Source organism: Nannobrachium achirus (assembly GCF_963921795.1).
Source record: "Nannobrachium achirus genome assembly, chromosome: 6".
Taxonomy (NCBI): Eukaryota; Metazoa; Chordata; class Actinopteri; order Myctophiformes; family Myctophidae; genus Nannobrachium; species Nannobrachium achirus.
Genome location: NC_137815.1, coordinates 63,795,289 through 63,823,235, shown reverse-complemented (window position 1 = coordinate 63,823,235; position 27,947 = coordinate 63,795,289). Strand labels below are relative to the sequence as shown.

Sequence of the window (27,947 nt, the reverse complement as noted above, 5' to 3'; positions counted from 1 at the left end):
TGTGATTGGCCAGTAGTTATTATTTTTTTGAGTGGCAGTCTGCCCTCGACACCTCCGCTTTTCTGCCTATCAAGTTGGACGGGTCGCTCCAATCAAACTGCAGCGGTGGACCAGGTATCTAGCTTTTTATATCTGTGGTGTTGATTACACTACCCAGGTGGCAGGTGGCTCTTAATCTGTCTCTGATGGAAGCTCTGATGCCGCGGGAGGTTTCTGAAACTGATCATAGGGTGTGATACTCTGGCCGTGGAGCTCCTGGCGGGAGGCGACTCCTTGTCTGGATCATGGAACGGCTCTATCATCCTCAAAGGTAAAAAGAGACCTTGTTGCCTTCCTGGGGTGAGATGGCAAACTGTCCCTGACCGATGTTTCAATACCTGAGGCCTCCTCCAGCAGTCCAGTGACTGTGCCTGGGCACCGATGGGCAGGTGGAAGCTGTTGATCTTGCCCATGGGCATCAGCTGAAGCCTTACAATCTCGAAAGACCTTGTTTTTTCGATCCAAGGCTCCGCCTTGACCTTGGAAGGGCCCCGTCTCAGGGCAGGAAGTGCAGGCCAATGGGAGGGTTTTGGACGATGAGCAGGATGTGGGATTTGGGAGCCCTCAACATTTAGGCTGATTCCCACGTAATGTGGCACTTCCACTGCTGCCTGGATAACACAGGAATAGAGTGGGTGAATGAAAGAGTGCACATTTTAATGAAATAATACTTAATGGCAAGAAACACATAACCTGAACACATAACCTCAAATATTACCAAGGATATACCAGTAAGACTCCCTAATCAGAAGATAAGCGACTGTGAGGTCGGCAACCTCATGTTGGCGCTAGAAGAGGGGCATGTGAGAAATCAGGGGCAGAGGTTGTGGTGTGCCAGCCAAGGAGTGTGTGAGCAAAGTCTGCAAACTGCAAAGTTTGGCATGGATATGGGCAACGGTGTCGGAGATAAGAGTGGGGCAAAAGTGTGATGTGACGTGGCGTAGCGTGATGTGACGGACAGACTGACGGACAGCCGGTGGAGCTTTTCATAATATGCGACCTGGCGGTCGCAATAATCATACTGTAGACATACAATGTTACAAAAAGAACTAAAGATGTTACAATTTATGCATTAACGTAGATGCTCAGTAAAGGTGTCTACACACCAAACAGCCTACAGGAGACTCCTTCTGACTGTACACAGACTGCAAAGAACTGCAAAAAACTAAGCACTTATTTTTTATTTTATTTTTTTCAGACGACGCCGACTGTAGTTACTGTATGGCAGTGGTGCCAGGTCTGCTCCTTATAAGCAACGTTGATCCTGTTTTCCTATAATGTTGCTAGATGTGGGTTGCTTTTGTTTGGGCTTGTTTCTGAAGTGTAGTTGCTTATTTGGCCTTGCTTTCAACATTATTTTATAAAATAACTAATGTAATAGAGTTCAGAGGTGAAACTGGTCGCGCTTTTGGGCTTATTTTCATAGACCTGGTCGCGTATTTCACTCACAGAATCTGGCAACCCTAACCCGGCCGGAGGCAGCTCTGTTCTCCGTGCAGAGGAGGGAAAAAAAGAAAACAACAACACGGGCACTTGATGGACTATTACTAGCCTACTACTAGCTTTGCTTTGGATCCGATTGGAATAGGAATTGAGAGTTGAGATTGAGAATATGGTATTTAGTAAAAATATGCGACGGGAAAATGTCTCTGGCTTGTTTTGGCTTGGTTTTGGAGCAGTAGTAAACTATTCTACAACTCCCTCAATCTTACCGACGGCGAGGGGCGACTGAACAAAACTGAGCAAGTCCAGTTTTCCAGTTTTCGGTCGATAAGGTTCCCGACCCGCTGCCGAAAACCTGACGATGAGCTCCCGTTCGGCAACAGACGCTTTCCGCCGCCGAATCGTCGCCGAATCTGTGCGGTTAAAAGTGGCCTTAAGTGTCATGCATTACAAAGTAACTAATATAGGAATTAGACCACCAATCTAGCATCTATCTAAATAATATAATTTAGCATCTGCCAACAATCCAAAATAAAGTGCATCTATCTATATACCACCACTAACATCTATGGTGCACAGAGTGCATTTGCCAAATGTATTAAGCGTTGGTAGAGGAGGTGGAGTCTGAAGAGTGGGCCAGGAGGAAGATCACTCTTGGCCACTGGATCATTGGCCTGGTTGTCATCATGGAAGGAGGGATAGACTACCTGTGACAACCTTTACTGATCATAGGAACAGGCCAGCTCCTCCTTACCTGCTTGTATATGAGCTGAAACTCGCCGGTATTTGCTGTCCTGTCTTGCCTGCGGTCCAGGACAACCCTCAGTGTGTCCTCCTGCACAGCAGCACACAGACGAGCTGTCACTGTGGTGGAGGGGGCCATGGTGGGACTGGCATTTATCTCTATCAGCCACGGGCACATGTCACGGCCTAAAATATCAGAAGGAAAAAACAGATAGGGCAGTCATGATCATGACATTTTACATGACGATTAATTGTCACCCAAATAATTGCGATTAACGATTTAATTGTGTTTTTGTCGTTGACAATTACATTTCTGTTTGGCTTTTAGGCTTTGAAGTTACACATGGCAATCATGACACATAACTTAAATATACAAAGAAATTACTGACATATTTGACAATTTTATACTGAAAAAAGAACATTGCTAGTGGAAATAGCCGATCTACAAGCTCACAACGCGTCGCATCGCCTCAAATAATTGTATTAGACAATTATGTAATAATTGTGACAGACCTAGCACGGACCAATTTTTATGTGTGTTTATGAGTAAAATCCCATTTATTTTCCTACAAAAAATAATATATATATTTCAAAAGATGGAAAATATTTTGAAATGTAACGTTTTGAGATCTTCTTGGAATTGGAAAGTGGCTTCACTCTGCCTCTAAACTTGCAGCTGACAGCTGAATCCACCATCCCATTTTACCTAAAATGAAGTCAGCGCCGTAGAGTTCAAAGGTGTTTTTGCGTGACTCCACCAGGTCTTGTGCCGTCTGCATTGCATGGATTACAGCCATCTTCATTCCTGGGACCACTATGTCCCCCCAATGAGCTTCTCTGCCCTGGCTGGACAGAAAGGCCCTGAACTGGTCACAGGACCACATGTTGTCAGCAGGCACATCTGGATGGCGTAGTCGGGAGGGTTGCAGGTGCTTCTGAATTGAGTTGTTACACAGGTGGACAGAGCTGGTGGAATGGAGGGAGCAGACAAAAGAGGTACAGACCAGAGAGTCAAAGAGAATGGAACAGAGTAGTAACAAGGACAAGAAGGAGAGTTACGATTGGAGCAATGGATGAGGGATTATACAATATAATAAGATACTTTCATCACTTTTTACAAGTTTTAACATCCTCAACTCATTTTTGAGCGGTCCTAACCGCTCCTACATCTGGTTCTGTCTGTATGAATGTATGTCTGTATATGTACCGCCCGTCCCGCATTGGCCAAACTTTGTGGGACGCTCAATGAAATTAACTCACAAAAGGCACCGCTCATTTCACACTGGGTGTGACTTTTATTTAAATGGGCAGTGCCATGGCAGGAATTCATAAACTGACAAAAGTGCATATTATTCGTTCTATACAGTAAGTTCTGTATTAGAATGCCATCTAATCAGGGCCACTGTCATAGCTGTCTAAATGAGGGTGAGGATATTGGGATAAATGGGTCCTATATCCATGTGGTCACTCCTTACAGCTCATTAGATTTGTTCACACAGCAAGGGGGCTTGGGTGGTTCCCGTTGTACATGGGGTTAGCATTTAATTGAGGTACTTAACATTTTGACCAAGCATAACACTGGACCACTGGTCACTCAATATGATGTTTCCATAACAACTGCATCTTGGATTGGATTTATGATGCATGCCTTACGATATATGCCCACATATCACATATCAACACACATTCACACACACACTAACAGCAGAGGCAGCCACAGGGGCGCCACAAGCCCTTGTGGTGCCTGACTCGCAACTGGCTGTTGGGTGCCCCCCCCCCCCCCCCCCCCCCCCCGCGCGCGCGACAACGCGGGGTAAACTGCTCGGCCAAGTTGATATTCCATAGTAGTAGAGCTGGGAAGGGATAAGTTAATTCACATGAGGTGGAAAAATGTTTGATTCTTACTTGCAATGTATCAGATCAGATCAGACTATGACCATTGGATCTCCACTGGGTGAGTGTCTGTGACTCTGTGAGTGAGTGAGTGCAGACTCAGAGTGCGTTGTGGACTGCGCTGCGGCCCCGCCCCCAGATCAAATGGATCGGCTTGGCTCTTTTTTCTTTTCTCTCTCATTTTTTGGTGCCTTTTGGCAACGTGATGCCTGACTCACAGCGTGTCATGCGCGTCATAGTAGCGGCGGCGCTGGGCAGCCATGCAGCCTGCTCGTCAGTTGGTTCAGTCTTGCTCAGGAACACTTCAACATTCTTTATTCATTCGGATCCCCATTAGCTGTCACCAAAGTAGCAGCTAATGGGGAGCAACATGATGCCAGCTCGGGATCTACCAAGTAACCTTCCCAATAATAGGAGACCACTCTACCTCCTGAGCCACTGTCACCTCGTATTTTGAAAAGGGTTTACATTTAAAATCCTGTAATACCTTGACCTTGACCGTTGCTGTCTGTTTCCGTCTGTCTGTTTCCGGGCCGTCTGATTCCGGCCACAAGTAGGCCATACATGGCCATGAGTGCACAAGGCGCAAGTTGTCACCTCGACAGAGCGCAGTCTAGTTTCGGTTGTTGTACCTTATTGTTGCTGTCTCACCTGTCCAGTGTATCTAGAGAGTACGGCTGCGTGCAGAAGCGGAGGTAGCACTTCCTATAGAGCCAGATGGTCAGAGGGTTCCAGTCTGTGACCAGGAACCATTGGCGCACGTCAAACTTGGTGTCGTGGACCAGCAGGGGGCGCTCTAGGTACTTCTGCACCACCCATTTGCTGTCCTTGATCAGGGTTGGGTCGCCCTCCACCACCTGGAGGATCTCATCCAAACGTTTGGCGCACACGATGCCTAGAGAGCAAGGAGAGCTTTAGCTCGGTCAGGCTCAGTTTGGTTGGTTGACTTATAATCTATTTCAGAGGTCTTCAACGTTTTCAGGCCAAGGACCCCTTAGCTGAGAGAGAAATGAAGCAGGGACCCCCACAACATATTGTATAAAATTGTGTTGCAGATCAAAAACGTTCATAGATTTCTTAGACAGCTTAGACTTGTTTGACAGCACTGTCATCATGTTGGAGTAGTGTGTATTCTCAAAACATTTAACCGTTTGAACCGTCAAATGCTCTTCTTTTCCCCCTACACACCTCTTTGCCGATACATGCCTCACAAGCTTACAAGGCCTTGCAGCGCGAGGCCTTGTAAGCTTGTAGATCTGCTATTTTTGGCTAATGTTCCACTCAGAATAGGCGCACAAAGATTTGGCGGCCCCCCTGTAGTAACTCTGAGGACCCCCTGTTGAAGACCCATGATCTATTTATCCTGTTCTTCTCGTCCTTTGTACCTCTGCCCCTGGACTTGGCTCCAGGTTTGATGATCCAGATGTTGTGGATGCCATCGGTGTCCAGCTGTGGGCTGACGTCCCGCAGCCTGGACAGCATCGCCTGGCAGCGGTTCACAAAGTGAACACTGTCCTCAATCTCCACCCCATCACTAGAATAGTAAGAGAAAGAAAGAAAGAAATAAAGAAAGAAAGAAAGAAAGAAAGAAAGAAAGAAAGAATGACTGAGGAGTAGGGCTGTCACAATTATTACATAATCGTCTAATCGTCTACTTATTTGAGGTAATCGCACTTATTTTGCATAATCGCCATAATCGGTTCCATGTTGAGAAATGTTAATATAGTTACAAACACTTTCAAAAAGTATAGCAGATCTACAAGCTCACAACGCGTTGCGATGATTGTAGATCGGCTATTTCCAAACAGAAATGTAATTGTCAATGACAAATACACAATGAAATCATTAATCGCAATTATTTGAGTGACAATTAATCGTCATGTAAAATGTAATCGTGACAGCCCTACTGAGGAGAACACAAACACTCACGCAGGCACGCACACACACACACACACACACACACACACACACACACACACACACACACACACACACACACACACACACACACACACACACACACACACACACAGTGCTTACTGAACGGCAAGGTAGTAGTTTTTGATCAACTCAGACCACTGCTCCGGTGTAAGTGCTTGTGATGCTTCCAGGCTCATGTCGATGTCGTTGTGCTCCAGACTGTCAAGGAAGTCCCGGCAAACCTTCAGTGCACTGTCAATGGTTTTGGAGGGAACCAAAGGTGTGTCTCGCCTTTGTTTCTTCTTATCTTTTATAAGGTGGAGGAACAAAATGTCAAATCCATGGAGGTACAGTATAGTGAGACAATAATTGCTCTCAGTGAGCAATGACTTGAAACAGAGATTCTTACTCTGAGTTAACTGATCCTTGATACCACCTTGGCTTTGCGATCTCTCCACAACGCACTGCAAAATACTGGTGCAGGCTGTCCTTCTGAAATCCTCTACAAAGTGACATACAGTTACAATTGGAATTTAGCAGGTATTAACCAGGGTGACTTACAAGTGCAAGATCAGAGTTTAGTTTAGGCATTTAGCAGAGTACATGATCAGACTATTATGTACCGGTACCTACAAGGACCTGTGTTTGAACCTGACCCCAGGCTTGTCTTGCATGTCCCTCATCTATCTCTGCCCTTATAGTCTCTAAACTGAAACACACACCTATCTGAAATAAAGCATTAAACAAAACAAAAAAAAAAAAAATCTAGTAGACTTCAAATGTTTCATAATCTTATCAGACTTATAGAGACTTGCCAGTGGAATCTCAAGCGGGGTGGGGTGATTGGTTGAAAAAACGAGGAAGTATGGTGGATGAGAAAGTTCTCACCAATGAAAGCATGTTTATCATCCTCCGCTCCAAGTCTGTAGCAACGTGGGAAAAAGGTTTCTGGGTCGGCTGAGTCAAACCAGGACAGGTTCCTTAGGTTCACACATAACCCCACCTGGGAGGGAAAGAGAGGGCAACGGATCAAGGGATATTAAGGAATATCAAACTTCAAATAAATTCTCCTGAATGGTACGAAGGCTGTCCACATCATGAACTCTCTCCGTTCCTGAGCCTTGATTGTAGGGATGGGACGATATGAAAATTTCATATCACGATTACTGTGACAAAAGAAATCACGATTTACGATATTATCGCGATGATCAAAATCCATTATCCTGGGGCAGAAACATTTACCAAAAAATAGCAGATCTACAAGCTCACAACGCGTCGCGTTGCGAGGCGTTGTGAGCTTGTAGATCGGCTAAAGACATTTGATAGAGAGTGAAAAAAGACTGTATCTAGTACGTATATTACCTTTTACCAATTATAGAGGGTTTAAGTGGTACCGGATATGCAGCTCGGCAAATAAAAGGTGAATTGATCCCAGTGCATGATGGAGGACAATATCACGATAAATCAAATCTCCACGATACGATTATCGTGAGTGTTTTTTATCACGATAAACGATATGATCGCTTATCGTCCCATCCCTACTTGATTGTGACATTGACCAGCTCGTTATTTATTCTTCTCCAGATATTACATTAGAGAATACATTTAGCCATTCTTCTAAACAAGTATCTTTACTCTATAGCCTTTTGACCCAAAAATGTATCATCTTTACAAGGCAGCCTACTACTCATTCCCACCAAGTTTAATCAAAATCCAGTCTACATTTCTCAAGTTATTTTGTTCAAAAAGAGATACAGAGATTACACACACACACAGGAGCAATTACAACCCCCTTCCTGCAGGCACAGTAATGATGATGTCCTACTTGTAATGATACCTTAGTGGTGAAGCTGCCTGCTTTTGCAAAGTGGTTTGTAATTTGCTCCTTGTGTAACATGCGGTTGTCGATGGCATCTCTGCGATTTGTCCAATAGAAATACACTGTTTCATTTCGCACCATGCGGGACTGGGAAAAGACAAGAGGGGCAGAAAAGCTTATTATCTTGATGGAATAAATTAGATAGAACAGCAAAGAACACAAGCCTGGATGTTCAGAAATGTTACCATTATGTCATACATTCCGCCGGAATCAGCCTCTTTCTCTACATCTTCCATATTGTCTGCGGAGAGTGAGTACAGATAAGGAACGGAAAGGTTAGACAGATGGGTGAAATATCCACATTGATTGTAACGGCAAATCGTCGTTGTCGGGCAGACACCTCGTATTCCAAGTTTCAAATTTGTAAGCTTTTTCACCAAGTAAAGCCCAGCTTCATCATCATACAAGGCTGTTGCACAAAAGTAGTGAAAACTATTTTCACTAGTTTAGTTCATTTGTGAGCGGTGGTCACACCGTCTCCTATACGTGGCCGTGTGTGTGGGTATGTATGTATGTATGCGTCCGTCCGTCCGTCCGTCCGTCCTTCCGTCCGTCCGTGTCTGTATGTAGCCTGCAGTACCTTTTCTGACCACACATGTTAAGGGAGGGGCGCTGTTGTTCAGACTCACATTCACACACACACACACACACACACATACACACACACACACACGCGTATGCACGCACACACGCACGCACACACACACACACACACACACACACACACACACACACGCAGCCTCCACCGCTCAGTTCACACGAGTGTGATTTTTGGAGCTGTGTGAAGCACAGGCTCCCTATACGTGGCTGTGTGGGTCTGTGTGTCTGTCTGTCTGTCTGTGTGTCTGTGTGTCTGTGTGTATGTAGCCTGAACTTCCTAAACTTCGGCACGCTACTAGTCCCACAGTTTAGCCACCACACACTCGCGCCATATGTCAAATCGACCGGCTTACTCGGGAATCGTGGGCTAGTAACTTGCTAAGAGAAAGGTTCAATAGTTTAATTGATATTAATTTATTAGTGAATTAATTTTCCCCATTGACTTATAATGGGAATCGCAAAAACTCACATTCAATTATTTGTCTCTCGCAAACCATAGGGGCTAGAGTTTCAAGACTTGGAGAGGAGGTTCATAATGATTTCAAGGATTAAATAAAAAATAATTGTGTCATTTGGCCGCATGGTGGCGCCATAACACCCCACTTTACGTTTTGGCCTGTAACTCTTGAACCGTAGGTCGGAAAATTAAAAATATTTTTTCCCTGGATTCCTTGGGTCATGACGCATCTCCCCATATAGGCCACGCCCATTTGCGCCATGATAGATTTTCCGCCATCTTGAATTTTCTCCAAAACACCCTTTTTCCTCCTTTTCCTACATATTTTCTTCAAATGTCACAAAAATCGGTACACATGATCCACACACACACACACACACACACACACACACACACACACACACACACACACACACACACACACACACACAGCTCCACTTCACACGGGTGTGATTTTTAAAATGATAAATACAACACGAACGGTCTTGGACGTACAAGGTTTCCACCCGACAACGACGAAATCTAAGTGTTAACTCGACCAGCTCACAGTCATCATCATCACTGGCGTTAGTGGTGCTTCCTTCGTTATTCTCATTTCCATGGCGACGATGCGTATGCTGGCTGGGGCGAAGCATGCGGCGCTCAACCCAGCCTCTGGCCCGCAATGCTGCCCTGACAACAGGATAGGGGCCCTGGATGGAGAATATCATGTGCATCTTGGGAGAGAGGGAGAGAAAGCAATAGAGAGAACGATGGGGGTTTAAAACACATTTCTTGCACGCGCGTGTGTGTGCCTGTCTCAGCCTGCCTGTGTGTGTGAACTTCGTTTGAATCGTTTCAACTGCTGCGTGGATTGGATATTCGTTAAACCCACCCCCACCCCCCCGTGCTCATTGGATCAGCCGCAGTTTTTGGCTGCTAAACTGCCGATTCATGTACTCAGCTCCAGACCAGAGACCCCGTCCACTCTGAGAGTGGGCGGGGTCTATGGTCTGGAACCAGGCAACCACTCTCCCATCACTCCAGCATCAATATGAAGACATGTTTATTGTACTACTGTACTGCAGGCGTTGAATCTATATAGAAGTCAGAAGGGGCACCACAGCATGTAAAGAGAGACACTAAGGGGTGCTGGCGGGCGCCGAAAATGACTCCTCTGGCTGCCATCTTTGACGATTGGGGGATGAGATTGTGTTGATTTGGAAGGTTCCTGGTTCTGTCCTGTACAGTAGGGGTTCCCAAACCTTTTTGTCTCAGGGCACCCCATAAATACTTTTGGAGCTGTGTGAAACACAGGCTCCCTATACGTGGCTGTGTGGGTCTGTCTGTGTGTCTGTATGTAGCCTGAACTTCCTAAACTTCGGCACGCTACTAGTCCCACAGTTTTGCCACCACACACTCGCGCCATATGTCAAATCGACCGGCTTACTCGGGAATCGTGGGCTAGTAACTTGCTAAGAGAAAGGTTCAATAGTTTAATTGATATTAATTTATTAGTGAATTACTTTTCCCCATTGACTTATAATGGGAATCGCAAAAACTCACATTCAATTATTTGTCTCTCGCAAACCATAGGGGCTAGAGTTTCAAGTCTTGGAGAGGAGGTTCATAATGATTTCAAGGATTAAATAAAAATTAATTGTGTCATTTGGCCGCATGGTGGCGCCATAACACCCCACTTTACGTTTTGGCCTGTAACTCTTGAACCGTAGGTCGGAAAATTAAAAATATTTTTTCCCTGGATTCCTTGGGTCATAACGCATCTCCCCATATAGGCCACGCCCATTTGCGCCAAGATAGATTTTCCGCCATCTTGAATTTTCTCCAAAACACACTTTTTGCTCCTTTTCCTACATATTTTCTTCAAATGTCACAAAAATCGGTACACATGATCCACACACACACACACACACACACACACACACACACACACACACACACAGCTCCACTTCACACGGGTGTGATTTTTTTTAATCTGAGGCACCCCTACATTATAATTTTCACTCCCAGCACCTTATATTTATAGCATATCGTCGTTGTCGGGTGGAAACCTTGTACCGGTATGTCCAAAACTGTTCGTTTTGTATTTAACATCTATAAAATGTACTAAACTAGTGAAAACAGCAGATCTACAAGCACACAAGGCCTTGCATCGCAAGGCGTTGTGTGCTTGTAGATCTGCTGTTTTCACTCGTTTTGTGCGACAGTCTTGTATGATGAAGCAGGGCTTTGCTTTAACAAAAGACGTACACATTTGAAACTTGGAGATACGAGGTTTCTGCCCGACAGTGACGATATTTTAGTGATTATGTTGCGAGGAAAACGTTGAGATAATAGCCATTTTGATTAGAACTGACTGAAAATAACGTTGTCCTTCAAGTTTAAAATGATACTAAATATTTTTTCAAGTGCACCCCTGGACTGCCGTCATGGCACCCCAGGGTGCCCCGTCACCCACTTTGAAAACCCCTGATGTACAGTATGTGCTGAAACTGGTGCCATGCATGGAAGCCTGAAAAAAAGCTACTACATGCAGATCACTTACCTTCACTGCTTTGTCGACCAGGGCCTTGGCTGTTCTCAGCCTCTCTGGGTTAAGAACTGGACGGCCGGAAAGGCTATGACATATTTTGCTCTCAGGAGGTGTAGCTGACGCTGTTACATTCACAGAAATACAAAAATGTAAATGAGGTGATTCAATTAAATTATATTACTGTCTCTGGCTATTTTGAAAAACAACATGATATTGTTCATAACATGTTTGGAAATCGATAGAAAACTAAAATAGAAATGTTAGTGATCAATCTAAAGATTTGCTATAGGTGGCATAGATCTATACTATAGAAAATCAATATAGTATTCCACAATGTTTTGCGACATATTGGTAGCTTGTTGATAGTAGTAGTAAAACTGACTTTGATGCTATATTAAGAGATTTTGCTGGGGACCCCCTGGAAACCTCTCAAAGACCCCTGAGGGTCGCCGGACCACACTTTGAGAAACATTGATGAATTGAAACTTTAGCTATTAGCTATCATGGAACTATAGTAATATCAAGAAACATTGGTACCTAATAGTTACTTCTCTCTTTATTAGCCTGTAGTTCTGTAGTAGCTAGCTCAGTGGCGTATGCAGGAATAGAGTCAATATAGGCGAAATGCCAGCCGAAATGCCAGCCAATGGTTGTCATCGTACTTCTGCGTGCACATTTGAGACGTTCAACAGGGCATGTTGTCATGGGCAGTGTAATTAGTGCTTTTAAGAAGTAGGCCTAATGGTAATGGACAATGGTGAAAGCGCCATCTGAGCACACATCCAAAAGTAGTGTGTCACATTTAGCTCCCTTGCTTTCTTTGATATCAAGGTGAGTCCAAAATGATGCAAGCTCATGTTCTTTAACTGTAACACCAAAAGCACTGCCAGAGACATTGAGAGCCCAAACCCCCCTGTCACCCCATGAAAACAATAGCAAAAATGTACATCTCTATGTGCGAGGTGAGTAATTGGCCGCCTACCAGTCAATGGACAAGGAACTGGCTGAGCGACATTCTTTTGGAAGCTGGGCTGTTAATTCTCTGATTACGCGCCTGAGCTACAGTAGCTATAGCTACTCTACAGTAATAGTTCTGTACTACTATAGTTTCTCTATAGTTCTATAGTAGCGAGCACATTTATTACTGTAGAGTAGCTATAGCTTAGTCTGGGATCACTTCACTTTTCGGGTTTGTAACCCGGTCTGGAGCGGAAACCACAACACGTCATGTTGTAGTACTCAAAGGACTATAATTTGGCGGAAAGATCAAACCGGATTCAGTTTTAACCCAAAATAATTCCCCTGCGCTCAAGGACATACTTTTAGGGCCTACCTAATGAACTCCTCGATGCGGAGTAGTTTTACTTTTGAAAAATGTGTTTGGTATATGCATCTTTTAGTCAAACTGTTAGCGACTGGCAAGACTACACTAGCTACTCAAGCATTTTAATAGGGATTGGGGAAACAAACGGAGGGAACCAAATTAAAGCGACACCGCTTCTTCTAGTGGTTTCCGCTCTTTAGGCGGAAATCAAACGGCCTGTTGTGAACGAACACCAGGCTTTCCCCCAGAAAGCCTGGTAGGCCAGGTTAGCTATAGCTAGCTACTACAGAACTACAGGATAATATAGAGAGAAGTTATAACTATTAGGTACCAAACAACTATAAGTAAAATTGAGACATGATAGCTAGTATCTAGTATAAAAATGTAGTAATGTACATAAACTATAGCTACTTGATAGTACGCTTTTCTCTCTGTTGACACTCTGGGGGACTTGGTTGACGGTGTGCTCATCCTTAGATGGGTTTCCCATCTCTCCAGCAGAGGCAAATTCTAGAGAAATAGAAAAGATCAGATGAATACAACAAATCATCATCACGTCACCACAACAAAAACTAGATAAGTGTGTTCAGACCTGTCATAGCACCATCATGAGGCCGATTTGAAAGATGTCATGACAGTTCTTCCTTGGCCTGCCCAAGTACAAAAGTGTGTGCAAATGTTCACGAGTCACGACAATTGGATGTTGTGTTCATGACCAATCCCTCTCCAATTCAGTGATGCTTTCTAATGGTGACTGTGGTGCGGGGGGTGGCTGATTTAAGCAGTCATGGCCTGAATCAAACTACTTGTTGTGAATCTAATTGCACTTGTTGTGGATGCATGGATAGATCAAATCGATGCAATGTTTAAATCAGTCACCAGTCACCACCCACACCACAGCATCAAAGTCACCATTTTAGATTGATGCATAACAGGTGCACAATTTATTTACACAATTAGTTAATGTAGTAGCCTACATGTCACAACATACAAACAGACACACACATGGATTTATACAGTATGTAATGAGCTTATAAGATAAATATACCACAAGTGTTCACAAAACTACAGAGTGTAACTGAAGCCTTGAACTCTTCAGCTCATGATGGCCCGAAACAGCATGGCTATGAAACTTTAATGGATGGCCTTTCCATCATCAAACATTTGGTCATCTGGAATTTGTAAGTGTGACCTCATGATTAATTCAGAATTCTTGATGTATATGACCAATTTATGAACACAAAGACTATACAAACAAAGTACAAAGGACCCCAATGGAAAAAAGCCATAGGCTTTCTTGGGTTTAAAATCCTCTTGTAGACCTTGTATTGAACTGTAGCCTACTTTCCTGTGATTTTCTTTCCCCAGTATTCTATCTATCAATCAATCAATCAATCAATCAATCAATCAATCAATCAATCAATCAATCAATCAATATCAATAATAACTCTGAGGGTGATAGTCACATATTTTATTCCTCCGAAAAACTGTAGCCTATAGGCTATGAGTGGGCAACTTTGATGATGGAGAGGGCCACTATATTTTCACACTCACTCCAGAGGGCCACAATGCATATGCAGTCAAAAATAGCCAATCTACAAGCTCAAAACTGTTCCAGTGCGAGGCGTTTTGAGCTTGTAGATCGGCTATTTTTGAATTGAAATCCTGAATAATGTTTAGCTATTTTTTTATTGGAATCCTGAAAAGTTAAATTTGTATTTAATTTCCAATGCATTTACATGTTCTTATGTATAACTTTATGAACTTAAATACAAATACATTGTACATAAAAAAAAGACTAGTACTAGTCATTAAGCTACTATAGACTGAAGTAATTAAAGTGGGTCATGTTTGCATGTTTGGAATTGTAACAGCTGAAATCAATAATATATCAGTATTCAGATATTAACATGTGGGCCACATTAAGTGAAGGTGAGGGCCGCATGTGGGCCAATGGGCTATGGTCACATCGCTTTGCAAAAAAATCTGGTTTTAGTTGTGATCTTTCAGTGTAGACTAGCCAAATACATTTTCAGATATTTATGAATCAGTAATATATATAATACATTGATTAAATGGGGTCAAATTGCTGTGTGCAGGAGAGGAGACTGTCAGCTTGTCAACCTGTGACGTTACATCAACCCTGATGGATGGCCTGGACGGGACAGTGTTACTAACAGCCAACTTTGAATGCCCTTGAGAATTAAAGAGCTGCGCAGTGCTGCACACAACCCCTCGCATAGCCAATCAGATGCAGTAGCCTACTGAAAGCAGTTCCTTACTTTATGTTTTTTACATAGACCTATTTATAATAATGTTAATGTCTGATTGAAAAAAAAAAGTGACGTGCGAGAAATCGCAACTTTCTCATGTAAGAAAACAAAGAAAACATAAAATAGCTCAGTCTGCTTGGTTGACACTTATAGCCAGCCTACTTCTCCTCAAACACACCTTTAAAAGCTACCGACTTAAACGTTAAACTAAACATAAACTAAAATGCTTCCACAACTGAACTCACCCAGAAATGTGTCAACTTCAGTGCAGTGGCTGCACGGCACGCTGTCGCTGCATCAGACCAGACGAGCGCGCCACGACAGATCAGCCATTAGTCTGTCACCTCAGTCACCTGTTTACCTGTTTCCATAGCAACCAGTGGCGTCAGTTCAGAAAAAGGTAAGGTATGGCAACATGACTGGTTTGCACGCGCGCGGGCGAGCACAGATAGACAATTGGACATTCATGGATTTATATTTTAAAGTAACTCATTTTATTTCCCCCCCTTGGCCCAGGGTTTGGCAGCTGCCATACCCAATTGACGCCCCTGATAGCAACATTCTTCTTCTTCTTCTTCTTCTTCTTCTTCTTCTTCTTCTTCTTCCTCACGGCCTAGGTCCTAAGGAGGTCAGCAGCGCCAGCCCGTAGCATGCATGAGATGAGATTACAGATAGCCTCGGAAACCCAGGCTTTTAGATTAGATTACCGATGATGAGACAGCTAGTGATGAGATTAGTGCACGACTGCACGTGTTCCAAGAACGCTAGTATTGCATATGTAGCCATGTAAAAACAAACAAATCTAAGAGATGAGTGTGTGTGTGTGTGTGTGTGTGTGTGTGTGTGTGTGTGTGTGTGTGTGTGTGTGTGTGTGTGTGTGTGTGTGTGTGTGTGTGACGTGTGTGTGTGTGTGTGTGTGTGTGTGCGCGTGCGTGCTTGCGTGCGTGCGTGCGTGCGTGCGTGCCTGCCTGTGTGCCTGTGTGTGTCTGAGTCTGGAGGAGGCATTTTATGTAGAACATTTATATATTGACCACTAGATGGCAGGCAATACCCATTTAAACAATCCAATGTACTGGCGCGCGGCGCGCCAAATGCAGATTAAACTTTACTGCACTTTACAACCGCCTGAGTAGCTGAGTTGACTTTCCACCATATTTATTTCAGTGTTTCCGTTGAACATGTATGGAGTCATAATAACGTTATTCTATAGGCCTAAGCGATGCAACATGTTAACAGATTGTTATTACATGATAACACGGCTTTAAACGCACGAGGGAATCCCCTCCCTCGTGCCTCGTGGTTACCGGCTATCTGTGGACAGTGGAGGCCTGGTTTTATGCTTCGTCATAAGTAGGCCTACGGCTACGACGGTGTTGCGCGCTGGAAATAACCCATGCATCTACAAGCTCACAGCCGTCTCGGACGCAACGCCTTGTCAGCCAGGGGATAATTAAAATTCAGTTTCCCTAGGGCAAGGGTCTTCAACAGGGGTCCGGGACCCCTAGGGGGTCCTCAGAGTAATACTACAGTACAGGGGGTCCTCCAAATGTTTATTAATAACCACTTGAACCCTAGTGTCCATATTCTGAGAAATTAGGCGTTGTGAGCTTGTAGATCTTCTATTTTTGGCAAAGAGCTTTTGGGGAAAAAGAGCAGACTAAGTTCAGAGTGAAAGGTCAAGTTTATTATTAGTATTGACTGTTAAAGTGGTTAAATATCTGAAAACACAAATTGACATGAATCCAACTTACACTGATGATTGTGCTGTTAAACAATGAAACTATAGAATCTATGTACAGGTTGTGGGGGTCCCTGCTTCATCTCTCTCTCAACTATAAGGGGTCCTTGGCCTGAAAACGTTGAAGACCCATGCCCTAGGGGAATCTGTGACAGCTGCTGAAAGGTGGGGTAGGTAGGCCCACCATTAACTTTACTATATTATGAGTAAAAAAAAAAGGTTTTCAATTTAAATAAGCCTTAAACTAAAGGACTAGTTCACCCCCAAAATGACTTTTTTTCTATTGATTACTCAGTCACCTCATGGAGACTTGAGTTAAATAATATTTTATTAAAAAAATTGATTATAGTAATTTACCCTTATTGTAATCAAATTGTTGTCTTAGGAATGTGATGAAAACCAAAAAAATATTATTGAACTGTCTCCATTACTCCATAGCTTGAGTAATCAATAGAAAAAAAGTCATTTTGGGGGTGAACTATTCCTTTAAGGCTTTCTTGGATCTCCTTTTAGTTGACCGTGTACTACCAGTGAACTGTACTTCCATGTAGTCTTCAATCAATCAAAACTATAGGCTACAACAACAAAATAAAAATAAATATGCTTTAAGTAGCATGTGAGGGGTCAAACTAGGGTTTTTTCATGATTCAGAATCCATTGCAAGCATTTGTTTTGCACAAAAAACATTCCTTGGGCAAAAAAAATGCTTTTGATGACCTGGAAAAGTGGCTATGGCCGTTTTTTTTTAGCCCAAGGAGTGTTTTAAATGCTTGTAATGGTTTTCAGAATCAATCACATTCTACTTAAAGCAGATTATTTATTTTCTCGTATTTGTTTTTGTATTTCTTTCCTGTATAGTAGGCCAGTAGCCTACCCCAACTCTCAGCAGCTGTCACAGATTCCCCTATGGGGAAACTGAATTTAAATCTTGTGAGATGTGTTTCTAGACAACTTTAAAAACACGTTGGTGAAGAAATGTATTGGTATGGACATTTTCCCCCCCAGATTTGACTTTATTCTGATAATGTTCACTGACTATGTGATCTCGTAGAGTGGCAATTTGTGTGCATGACACCGCCTTACAACAGAGTATACATTAAGCAATAGGCCTGCCATGGGCGTCACACCAAATTCTGGGCCCTGGGTACAAGGATTCACTGCGGGCCCCCCATGAATGTTAACTATTGAAAAATAGCAGATATACAAGCTCACAGCGCGGCACCGAGTGCCGCGCTGCGAGCTTGTAGATCTGCTATTTTTGAAAAAGTCGTGAAAATGTGTGCAAATCTTTGAATATATGTATTTTCAAAGCGAACGTTTCTAACTCAAATTTTGCTTCTGGGTGGTCCCTGGAACTAGATATTTTGAAATGGGGGTCCGTGGCCAAATAAATATCACATGAAAAGGTTTGAGAACCACTGACATAGTAGTCTCTCAAGAACAGACTAGAGTTCCAGTTAAGTGAAAAGGACCTTTTCTTTGACGATGGCTATAGCCAGATTGCTGACACATAAACATACGTTTTTCAAAAAGTCTTAGAAGGATTCAAAAGACACTTATAGAATCGGGTCAAAATTCTAATTTTCACGATTTAAACAAAATAGCAGATCTACAAGCTCGCAGTGAGCTTGTATATCTGTTATTTTTTTGCCAGACCCATGAAATGGGTAGGCCTACATAAGCAAATGTCGGTCTGTCCGGGTTTTCTATATAAAGGGTATATATGATGATGACATGATGATGACATGCCTACAAAAGGCATGATGTCATAAATGATGATGACAGACAGGGGGTCTGGCACAACCAGGTTGACCTGGTCTAGTTTTTATATTTAAAGCATAAAATATTGCGTCATAATGTGTTCAGGCCTAAATGGGTGTATGCAATAGGCCTGCTGTGGAATGTCAGTCATATGGAACTGACAACCCACTGTGGGGCCTGAAGCCCGTGCAGCCACCCATCCAGGGATCTCACCAGGGACAGAAGAGGTGGTTAGGCTATAATCAAGTCACATAGCTGGCCAAGCACACTGTTCCTTTTTTTCACAGGATCAGAGGGCAGGGGCGTCACAAGGGGGGGGGGGGGGGGGGGGGGGGGGACGAATGGGACTGAGTTACTAGGGCCCAAGGTGGAGGGGCCTTAATTATTTTATACTTTAGCTATTGAAAAATAGCAGATATAAGCTCACAGCGCAGCACCGAGTGCCGCACTCACTGCAAGCTTGTAGATCTGCCATTTTTGAAAAGTCATGAAAATGTGTGCAAATCTTTGAATATGTATTTTTAAGCAAACATTAATTTGTAACTCAAAATGTTGCTTCTGGGAGGTCCCTGGAACATTATGTTTTGGGGGTCCTTCACATGAAAAGGTTTGAGCACCACTGACATCGAAACATAGTTTTTCAAAAAAACCTTAGAAGGATTTGAAATATTCAAAGATTTGCACAAATGTTCACGATTTTTCAATAGTTAAAGCACGAAATAATTGTGTGTGGGCCCGCAGTGAATCCTTGTACCCAGGGCCCAGAATTTGGTGCGACACCCCTGTCGGAGGGACTAAACAAGCTGTGCTGGTAGTCTGCTCTGAGCCTGATGATAACTTAACACACCAAAATAGACACAACGTATTGAAATAATTCTAACATGTATTTCTTTTCTGTGTGGCCTTATTATGTGTGGATTCATACAACGCAGGTAAAATGTTTGAGCTGAAACCCCTTGGCTTTAACGGGCAACCACCATGGCATGTAAATCATCCTCTGAGGTCTGCCTGCTGTAGGCAAATTCAAAATACCAGCAACCAGCAGCCATCTTATGAAAGCTTTAATAACAGGTGGACCCATTGAATGCCCAAAGGTGAATGTGAGTCTGAACAGGTGACTGTGGCAGCAGCAGCCCCTCAAGGCATGGGCGTATCGCTTTTGTTCAGTATTTGTTCTCATGTAAACTGAAGGGCAGGTGGGCTTTGTGTTGATTCGGAGCTGATATACACGCTCAATGATGCTCATCCGCTGTTTGCACAGCGCCACAGTGAGTTGTTTTTTAAATGCTTAGACCGAGTCCTTTGACTGTTAGTAGGCTACCCAGGTGGTTTGCTCCTCTGGGCTGTCATGTCTGCGAGGCAATTACTTTGACCTCAGCAGTCACACATAGCTATCTCTTCTCTAATGTGAAATTCAGCTCAGAGGTGAGCTTATTCACTCCTCCCTGTCACCGTGGCCTGTAAACATTTATGGGTGTTTGAGGAAGAGGGCGCTCTCTCTCGCTCTCTCAGCGCGTTGGGTAAATACAGTAGATGTTCATTTATACCCAAGGGCGTCACAAGGGGAGGGAAAGTGGGACTGAGTTACCAGGGCCCAAGGTGGAGGGGGCCTTAATTATTTAGCTATTGAAAAATAGCAGATATACAAGCTCACAGTGCCGCACTGCAAGCTTGTAGATCTGCTATTTTTTAAGTCATGAAAATGGGTGCAAATCTTTGAATATATGTATTTCTTAAGCGAACAAAGTAAAATTTTGCTTTTCGGGGGTCCCTCAAACTAAATATTTTGAGATGGGAAACATACGTTTTTCAAAAAAACCTTGGAAGGATTTGAAATATTCAAAGATATATATTCAAATGTTCACGATTTAAAAGAAATAGCAGATCTACAAGCTTGCTTGTATATCTGCTATTTTTCAATAGTTGAAGCACAAAATAATACATAATAATGCGTTCCCAGTCTAAATGGGTTAAACCCCCTCCTCCCTATATGAAGAACATTCATGGGGGGCCTGCAGTGAATCCTTGTACCCAGGGCCCAGAATTTGGTGCGACACCCCTGTTTATACTGGACATTACTAGCCCTTAACTGGCACAACATTGTGGCAGGATCGAGGCACACAGTGGCATGTGTAGTTGCCAGCACTGTGTGTGAATGTCTCCTCAGGGGTTGAAGTGTGGACGAACGCATAGTGCACAGCTGCTTCGTCTGGCTGGACTATATTTGTGTTTGTGTGCACGCGCCATGCATGCATGCGCTTGTGTTCATCGACATTTGTCTATGCTACTATCTCTCGCCCTATCTTTTCCAAGTGGGGGTGCATCTGTCCATTGTACCTTTGTTTGGCTGACTGTATGAACCATCTCTCTCTCTCTCTCTCTCTCTCTCTCTCTCTCTCTCTCTCTCTCTCTCTCTCTCTCTCTCTCTCTGGGTTCTCCTCCTACTCCACCTCTGTCCCTGCGTTCCAGAGCCAGAGGGGGGAGAAACTGAAAGTGGATGAGAGAGATAGAGAGAGAGAGAGAGAGAGAGAGAGAGAGAGAGAGAGAGAGAGAGGGGGGGGGGGGGGAGACCAGGCACATGCACACATAGACATGAAAGGGGGCTCGAGCCATCTTTAAAAAGTGTCCTCTCCAGACCATGAATGCAGTTTTCACTATGGTGAAAGAAATGCAAATGCCCTCTTTCCATGCCATACCTGAAGGCAGCATTCAAGAGAATCGCCTTGTCCAAACTCTCCTGAACTTGAATGCATCATCTTATGTTGAAATAATTGACCTCTCTGTGTAGAAATCCATGCCGTTACGCCACATCTCCAGACAGTATTGACCTTTTTTATGCTTTGTTTCGTGTGGTATCAAGTACTGAAAATCAGGGACGTGCTGGCCATTGGGAAAAGCGGGACAACTCCCGAGCGGCCGGTTCATTCCCGGCCGGTCCAGGCCGGCCATTAGGAAAAAAATTAAAATAAAATGACGGCCTTCGTTCAATTTTGGGCACTGGGTGGCCAACAAAGTAAATCGTTACTGTCGGGCAGTAACCTTGTATCTCCAAGATTCAAATGTGATGATTTTTCCGCAAAGTAAAGCCCTGCTTCATCATACAAGGCTGTCGCACAAAAATAGTGAAAACAGCACATCTACAAGCACACAACGCCTCGCGGTGCGAGGCGGTGTGTGCTTGTAGATCGGCTGTTTTCACTAGTTTAAATCATTTTTAAAATGATAAATACAAAACAAACGGTTTTGGACATACAAGGTTTCCACCCGACAACGACGAAATATAACTCATGCAATTGGCCCACTGGCTTGTCACTTGTCATGATCTGAAATGGCAAATCTTTGAGTACTATATCTCTCTAGCGCGCAATGAGGGCCTCTCCAACTCTTTTTCCCGGGATGAATTAGGGGCCCAGCATGTCGCTGGTCAGGCCCCTGCCTCTCTAACATCCTCTGCACGTCCCTGGTTGAGAGACAGCTGCTGTGGCCGGCCTTGCGGCCCAGTGAGAGAAGCCTCTGTCCCGCTAGGCCCCGCCTCGGCTCCTTCCCTTCACAGACAACCATTGTCTTCAACACTGCTTCTGCTATTGTGATGTAATGTAGTTTGTCATTCCCCCAGTGGTCTGCTGTCCCTGCTGTGGTAAAACACTGACCAACACTTTAGAGTGTGGAGTCAAAATCACAAGAGAATGTATGTACACACAGTCACACACATGCACGCACGCACGCACGCACGCACGCACGCACGCACGCACGCACGCACACACACACACACTCTGTGTGTAAAGCAACATTGATAGAGCAACTCTTATGATATGATGTAATGCTATGACACAGCATCTTTGCCGCATGGCAATCCAGTTTTGCTCTTATCAAATATCAAGTTCAAGGTTCAATAGGTTCATGTTTTTTTCTTTCTTTTTTTTTCTTTTTTTTTTACTGTCACATGCACTTAAAGGGGAAGACCACCCATTTTCAATATTGAACTACCGGTATGTCATTAATATACCTTAGAGGTGTGTGGAAGTAAAAAAAAAAAAAGTTCCCCCTCTTCTGTGTTGCCTAGAACTGGAGGATTGATTTTGGGGTTTGTATTGCAAATCACAACGTGATGCCATCACACCGTTGTACTTTACAATACAAACCCCAAAATCAATCCTCCAGTTCTAGGCAACACAGAAGAGTGGGAACTTTTTATTTATTTATTTACACACAACTCCTATGGTATATTAATGACATACTGTAGTAGTTCAATATTGAAAATGGTGGTCTTCCCCTTTAAAGTACTATACAGCAGTGGTGAAATTGCAGTTGCAGGCTGTCAGTGTAACTCTTTTAAAGACTAGTTAAAACAGTATAACAGCAATAAAAATACTAGACAGTATAATCCGCAGTGTTAATTTAACTCTGAGTAAAACTGACCCTCAATCCCTAAAAAAGGACAATTTGTGGATTTTACAGTACAGTGAGTGACTGTGAACGTCATCTTAACATACACAGAAAAGCTCTAGATGGTTCTTTTGTCTTACTTCTAACCCTTTCTTTATCGCTCATCATTTGAATATCATTTGCATTTCATTTGCATGGCAGTTGAGTGCGTGTCTTGTGTAATTCTTGAATTTGACAGCAGATGCAAATCAGACTCTTCTGGGCTTGGTTTGTACTCAGGGGGTGAGAAGGTTCAGATGTTTCAAAGTGATGTTTTGAATCCTGACTGCTCCACGTCGCTCCCCCAGGCTGTTGTACCAACTGAACAGTCACAGCAGACATGTAATTAATACACTGACAGCAAGTTCAACAGGCAATACACTCTCTAGGCTTGACTGTAGGGCAGGGGTCTTCAACGTTTTCAGGCCAAGGACCCCTTAGTTGAGAGAGAGAGAGATGAAGCGGGGACCCCCACAACCTTATCCATATTTCATTGTTTGGCAGCACAATCATCAGTGTATTTTGGATTCATGTCAATTTGTGTTTTAAAATATTTAACCACTTGAACCATCACTACTTAATAAACTTGACCTCTCACACTGTACTTAGTCTGCTCTTTTTCCCTTCTACACCAAACCTCTTTGCCGAAAATAGCCGATCTACAAGCTGTGTGAGCTTGTAGATCTGCTATTTTTGTCTAAAGTTCTCAGAATATGGACGTTAGGGTTCAAGTGGTTATAAATCACTCAAAGATTTGGAGGACCCCCAGTGGTAACTCTGAGGACCCCCTAGGGGTCCCGGATCCCCTGTTGAAAACCCCTGCATACTGTAGGGTGTTTATTGTTGTCCATACAACAATAAATATCTTACGTCTACAACAAGACCCTACAACAAACATTTAGACAAAACTGAATTGGGACAACAGTACTTTAACCACATGAACTCTGGCATCCCTATTCTGGGCGTGTCATAGCCAAACATATAGCCAATCAAGTTCACATTGTGTCGCATAACACACATGATGCATTGTGAGTTTGTTTTCGGTGAAGAGATTTGTGGAGGGAACAAAGGAGGGGAACCAAGTATAGATCCGGAGGGACCCCGGGCCACACACTATGTAGGGTTTAAGTGGTTACATTTGACAATTGAAACGTGTTTAAACAATGTATCTTCTATATCTCCCAACTGGACCCCTCAGTGGTCCTCCTGGACACATCCAGGGGTGTCACAAGGGAGGGGGGAAGTGGGACTAAGTTACTATGGCCCGAGGTGGATTTTATACTTTCATTTTGGGGGTCCTTGACATGAAAAAGTCTGAGCACCACTGACAAAGAAACATATAGGTTTTTAAAAAGAAACTTAGAAGGATTTGAAATATTCAAAGACTTGCACCAACTTTCTTGATTTTTCAAAAATAGCAGATCTACAAGTTCGCAGCGCGGCACTCTGCCGTGCTGTGAGCTTGTATATCTGCTATTTTTCAATAGTTAAAGCACAAAATAATGCGTTCCCAGTCTAAAAGGGTTAAACCCCCTTCCCCCTATGAAGAACATTCATGGGGGGCCCACAGTGAATCTTTGTACCCAGCCCAGGGCCCAGAATTTAGTGCAACACCCCAGAACACACATCCTAGTGACAAAAGCGGTTGCTCCAGTGACAGAGAAAAAGACCCACAACAAAAATTGTCGCCATGATGTGGCGATAACACAGAAGCTTATAACTGTCAGCTTGATCGTGTTTATCTTCACGTTTATACGACTCAGTTGTGTTTCCTGAAGACTTATGCCAAACCCCATGACCAGCGCTTAACTGAAGTTAATCTACACAACACCCGGGTCGTTCTGGACCAATAGCGAGCCTTGTAGTAGTAGCTGGCATGATGCCAGCGTTGTTTGACTACAGTTACCACCGCTACACAGAGTTTGTTAGAATCACCAGGTAGTATAAGAGATAACAGAGAATGATAGGTCTGAGCATGCCAGAGTAGAGTGCTACACAGGGGTGTCACACCAAATCCTGGGTCTTGGGTACAAGGATTCACTGCGGGGCCCCCCATGAATGTTCTTCATAGGGGGAGGGGGTTTAACCCATTTAGACTGGGAACGCATTATTATGTGCTTTAACTATTGAAAAATAGCAGATATACAAGCTCACAGCGCAGCACCGACCGAGTGCCGCGCTGCGATCTTGTAAATCTGCTATTTTTTTTTTTTTGTTATCAAATAAATCTGCTATTTTTGTCTTTGAATATTTCAAGTCCTTCTAAGGTTTTTTTTTTTTGAAAAACCTATGTTTCTATGTCAGTGGTGCTCAAACCTTTTCACGTGAAGGACCCCCAAAATGATATGTATTTGGCCACGGACCCCCATCTCTAAACAGTTTGTTCCAGGAACCCCCCAGAAGCAAAATTTGAATTACAGCTGTTTGCTTATAAGATATTCAAAGATTTGCGCACATTTTCACGACTTTAAAAAAATAGCAGATCTACAAGCTTGTAGATCTGCTATTTTTCAATAGCTAAAGTGTAACATACTAGGGCCTTGGGCCCACTCCCCCCCCCCTTGTGACGCCCCTGGTGGTGCTACAGATGGCAAATATGGCAGACCGAGGTCAGACCTCTTGAGAAATATGGGTTGGTGCAGATAAGACAAGATATCAGGGTAATGTATTGTAGAGGGTGGCTGTAGGATGAAGAGCCTCGGTGGACGCTCAGCGGCTCAGGCAGGACTATGTATGGAGATGTAGGCTACATGCATGCTTGGGAGTGCATGTGCAAGCATGGCCCCCTCATGACACACCAGTGGTGTAAACTAAAGTAACCAAGTACATTTAACGTTACTGTACTTGGGTACAGTTTTGAGGTGTTTTCTTACTTTGCTGGAGTACCGGTATTTCCAATTTTCAATTCTTTTACTTTACTCCATTTGTATATTTTACTCCACTACAATTATTTGAAAGATTTAGTTACTAGTACTACTTTGTCGATTTTGATTATTATTTACAAAACATACATTACCCTCTTCAGCCCTATACATTTCGGCCATTCGAAAATAGCCTATCTACAAGCTCACTATGAGACGCATTGTGAGCTTGTTGAGCTGCTATTTTCAAAAGAGTTTTAAACATTTGAAAACTTGAAATAGGACATTCTGCATAATGAGTACTTTTCCCACCACTGTGACACACACACACACACAATATAGATGGAGGGTGGGCAGGAGGCATGCTGGGAAGCCCGCCGGAGTGGAAGGAAAAAGACTTGTCCAGTGGCCACAGGATTGACCCCAGGGGGGACGTCAGTCCTCTCTGCAAGCGCTGGGACAGACAGAGTAAGACAGGGACAGGTCACCACAATGTCCACTTGGGATAACAGTCATTTGGCTATTTTTGTGAAGACACAATGAAAACAAACTTGGCTGGGGCGCCCGCTGTGCCTACTGGTCCAGGCGCATACCACTAGGCATTGTCATATAGGCATGGATACTTGGCGGCGTCACCGGTTCGATTCCCGATCCGGATGAACTTTACAGCGTGTCACTCCCCATCTCAGTGCAACTGAGGTCCAAATTGCTCAGATTGGTTCAGACTGCAGGGAAGATCATAGGAGAAAGACAGCTCCCCTCTCTGCAGTCCATTTATGAGCAGACCACACTAAGACAGGCTCAAAAAATAGTTAGCGATGCTACCCATGTTTTACATGGAGAATTTGTACTCCTGCCCTCTAAGGTATAATGAACCTACATGGAACTATGTTAGGTTTAAAAAATCCTTTGCACCAGCGTCAACTAAAATGTTGAACGAGGCTCTGAAACTGCATTGATTGTGACATTAGATCAACTACCTTTTTGTGCATTGTGTAATGTTGTGTCCCCCCTGTATGTATTTCTATTATGTCTTTGTCATTGATGTTTTATGTGTGGCTGCAGCAGGGGTGAAAGCCCAAGCAAAATTTCCCTTGTGGACAATAAAGTTTACCTTACCTTATCTCTCCCCCATTTCCTGTCAGTCTACTGTCCTATCAATAGAGGCATAAAAGCCTTTATATATACAGTATAGTTTAATCGTTTGACAGCGCGATCGTCATTTAGGATTCATGTCAATTTGTGTTTTCAGATATTTAACCCAGTGAAGCGTCAATACTTCTGTACTGCTCTTTTTCCCCCTACTACACCAAACCTCTTTGCTGAAAATAGCTGCGAGGCGTTGTGAGCTTGTAGATCTGCTATTTTTGGCTAAGGTTCTCAGAATATGGACGTTGGGGTTCAAGTGAATAGAAAAAATCACACTCGGGTGAACTGAGCGGTGGTGTGTGTGTGTGTGTGTGTGTGTGTGTGTGTGTGTGTGTGTGTGTGTGTGTGTGTGTGTGTGTGTGTGTGTGTGTGTGTGTGTGTGTGCCCCCTGTGTGTGTGTGTGTGTGTGTGTGTGTGTGTGTGTGTGTGTGTGTGTGTGTGTGTGTGTGTGTGTGTGTGTGTGTGTGCCCCCTGTGTGTGTTTGTGTGTGAGTGTGCCTGGCCTATGCCTGGCCTATCCTGAACAACAGCGCCCCTCCCTTAACATGTGTGGTCAGAAAAGGTTACTGCAGGCTACATACCCGGAGACAGACAGACAGACAAACAGACAGACAGACCCACACACACGGCCACGTATAGGAGCGTTGTGACCACCGCTCAAAAAGGAGAAACAAGGTTTCTATCACACAAAGATTTGAAGGACCCCCTGTAGTAACTCTGAGGACAAATCTTTATAAAGAAAACAAACTTGCTCTTGACCTTCTCTCTCTCTCTCTCTCTCTCTCTCTCTCTCTCTCTCTCTCTCTCTTTCTGTCTTTCTTTCACTGTACTATGTTATTATCACACTGATCATTATCAGTCATTACTCTCATCTTGGACACGCTGGGGAGGAGAGTCGGCCTCCCACAT

General features: G+C 43.6%; 1 protein-coding gene across 1 annotated transcript; it reads right to left on the bottom strand.

The window, feature by feature from the left end:
• Positions 1-149: 149 nt before the first annotated feature.
• On the bottom strand, positions 150-27,947 carry ttll3 (tubulin tyrosine ligase-like family, member 3; the record flags this gene model as incomplete). The annotated part of the gene is made up of 13 exons (XM_080728359.1): positions 150-650; positions 2,237-2,412; positions 2,933-3,192; positions 4,771-5,014; positions 5,505-5,653; positions 6,160-6,541; positions 6,928-7,042; positions 7,877-8,005; positions 8,104-8,159; positions 9,523-9,691; positions 11,521-11,576; positions 13,244-13,342; positions 27,905-27,947. 13 exons carry the CDS (start codon positions 27,945-27,947, stop codon positions 150-152), a joined length of 2,379 nt encoding a protein of 792 aa, XP_080584485.1.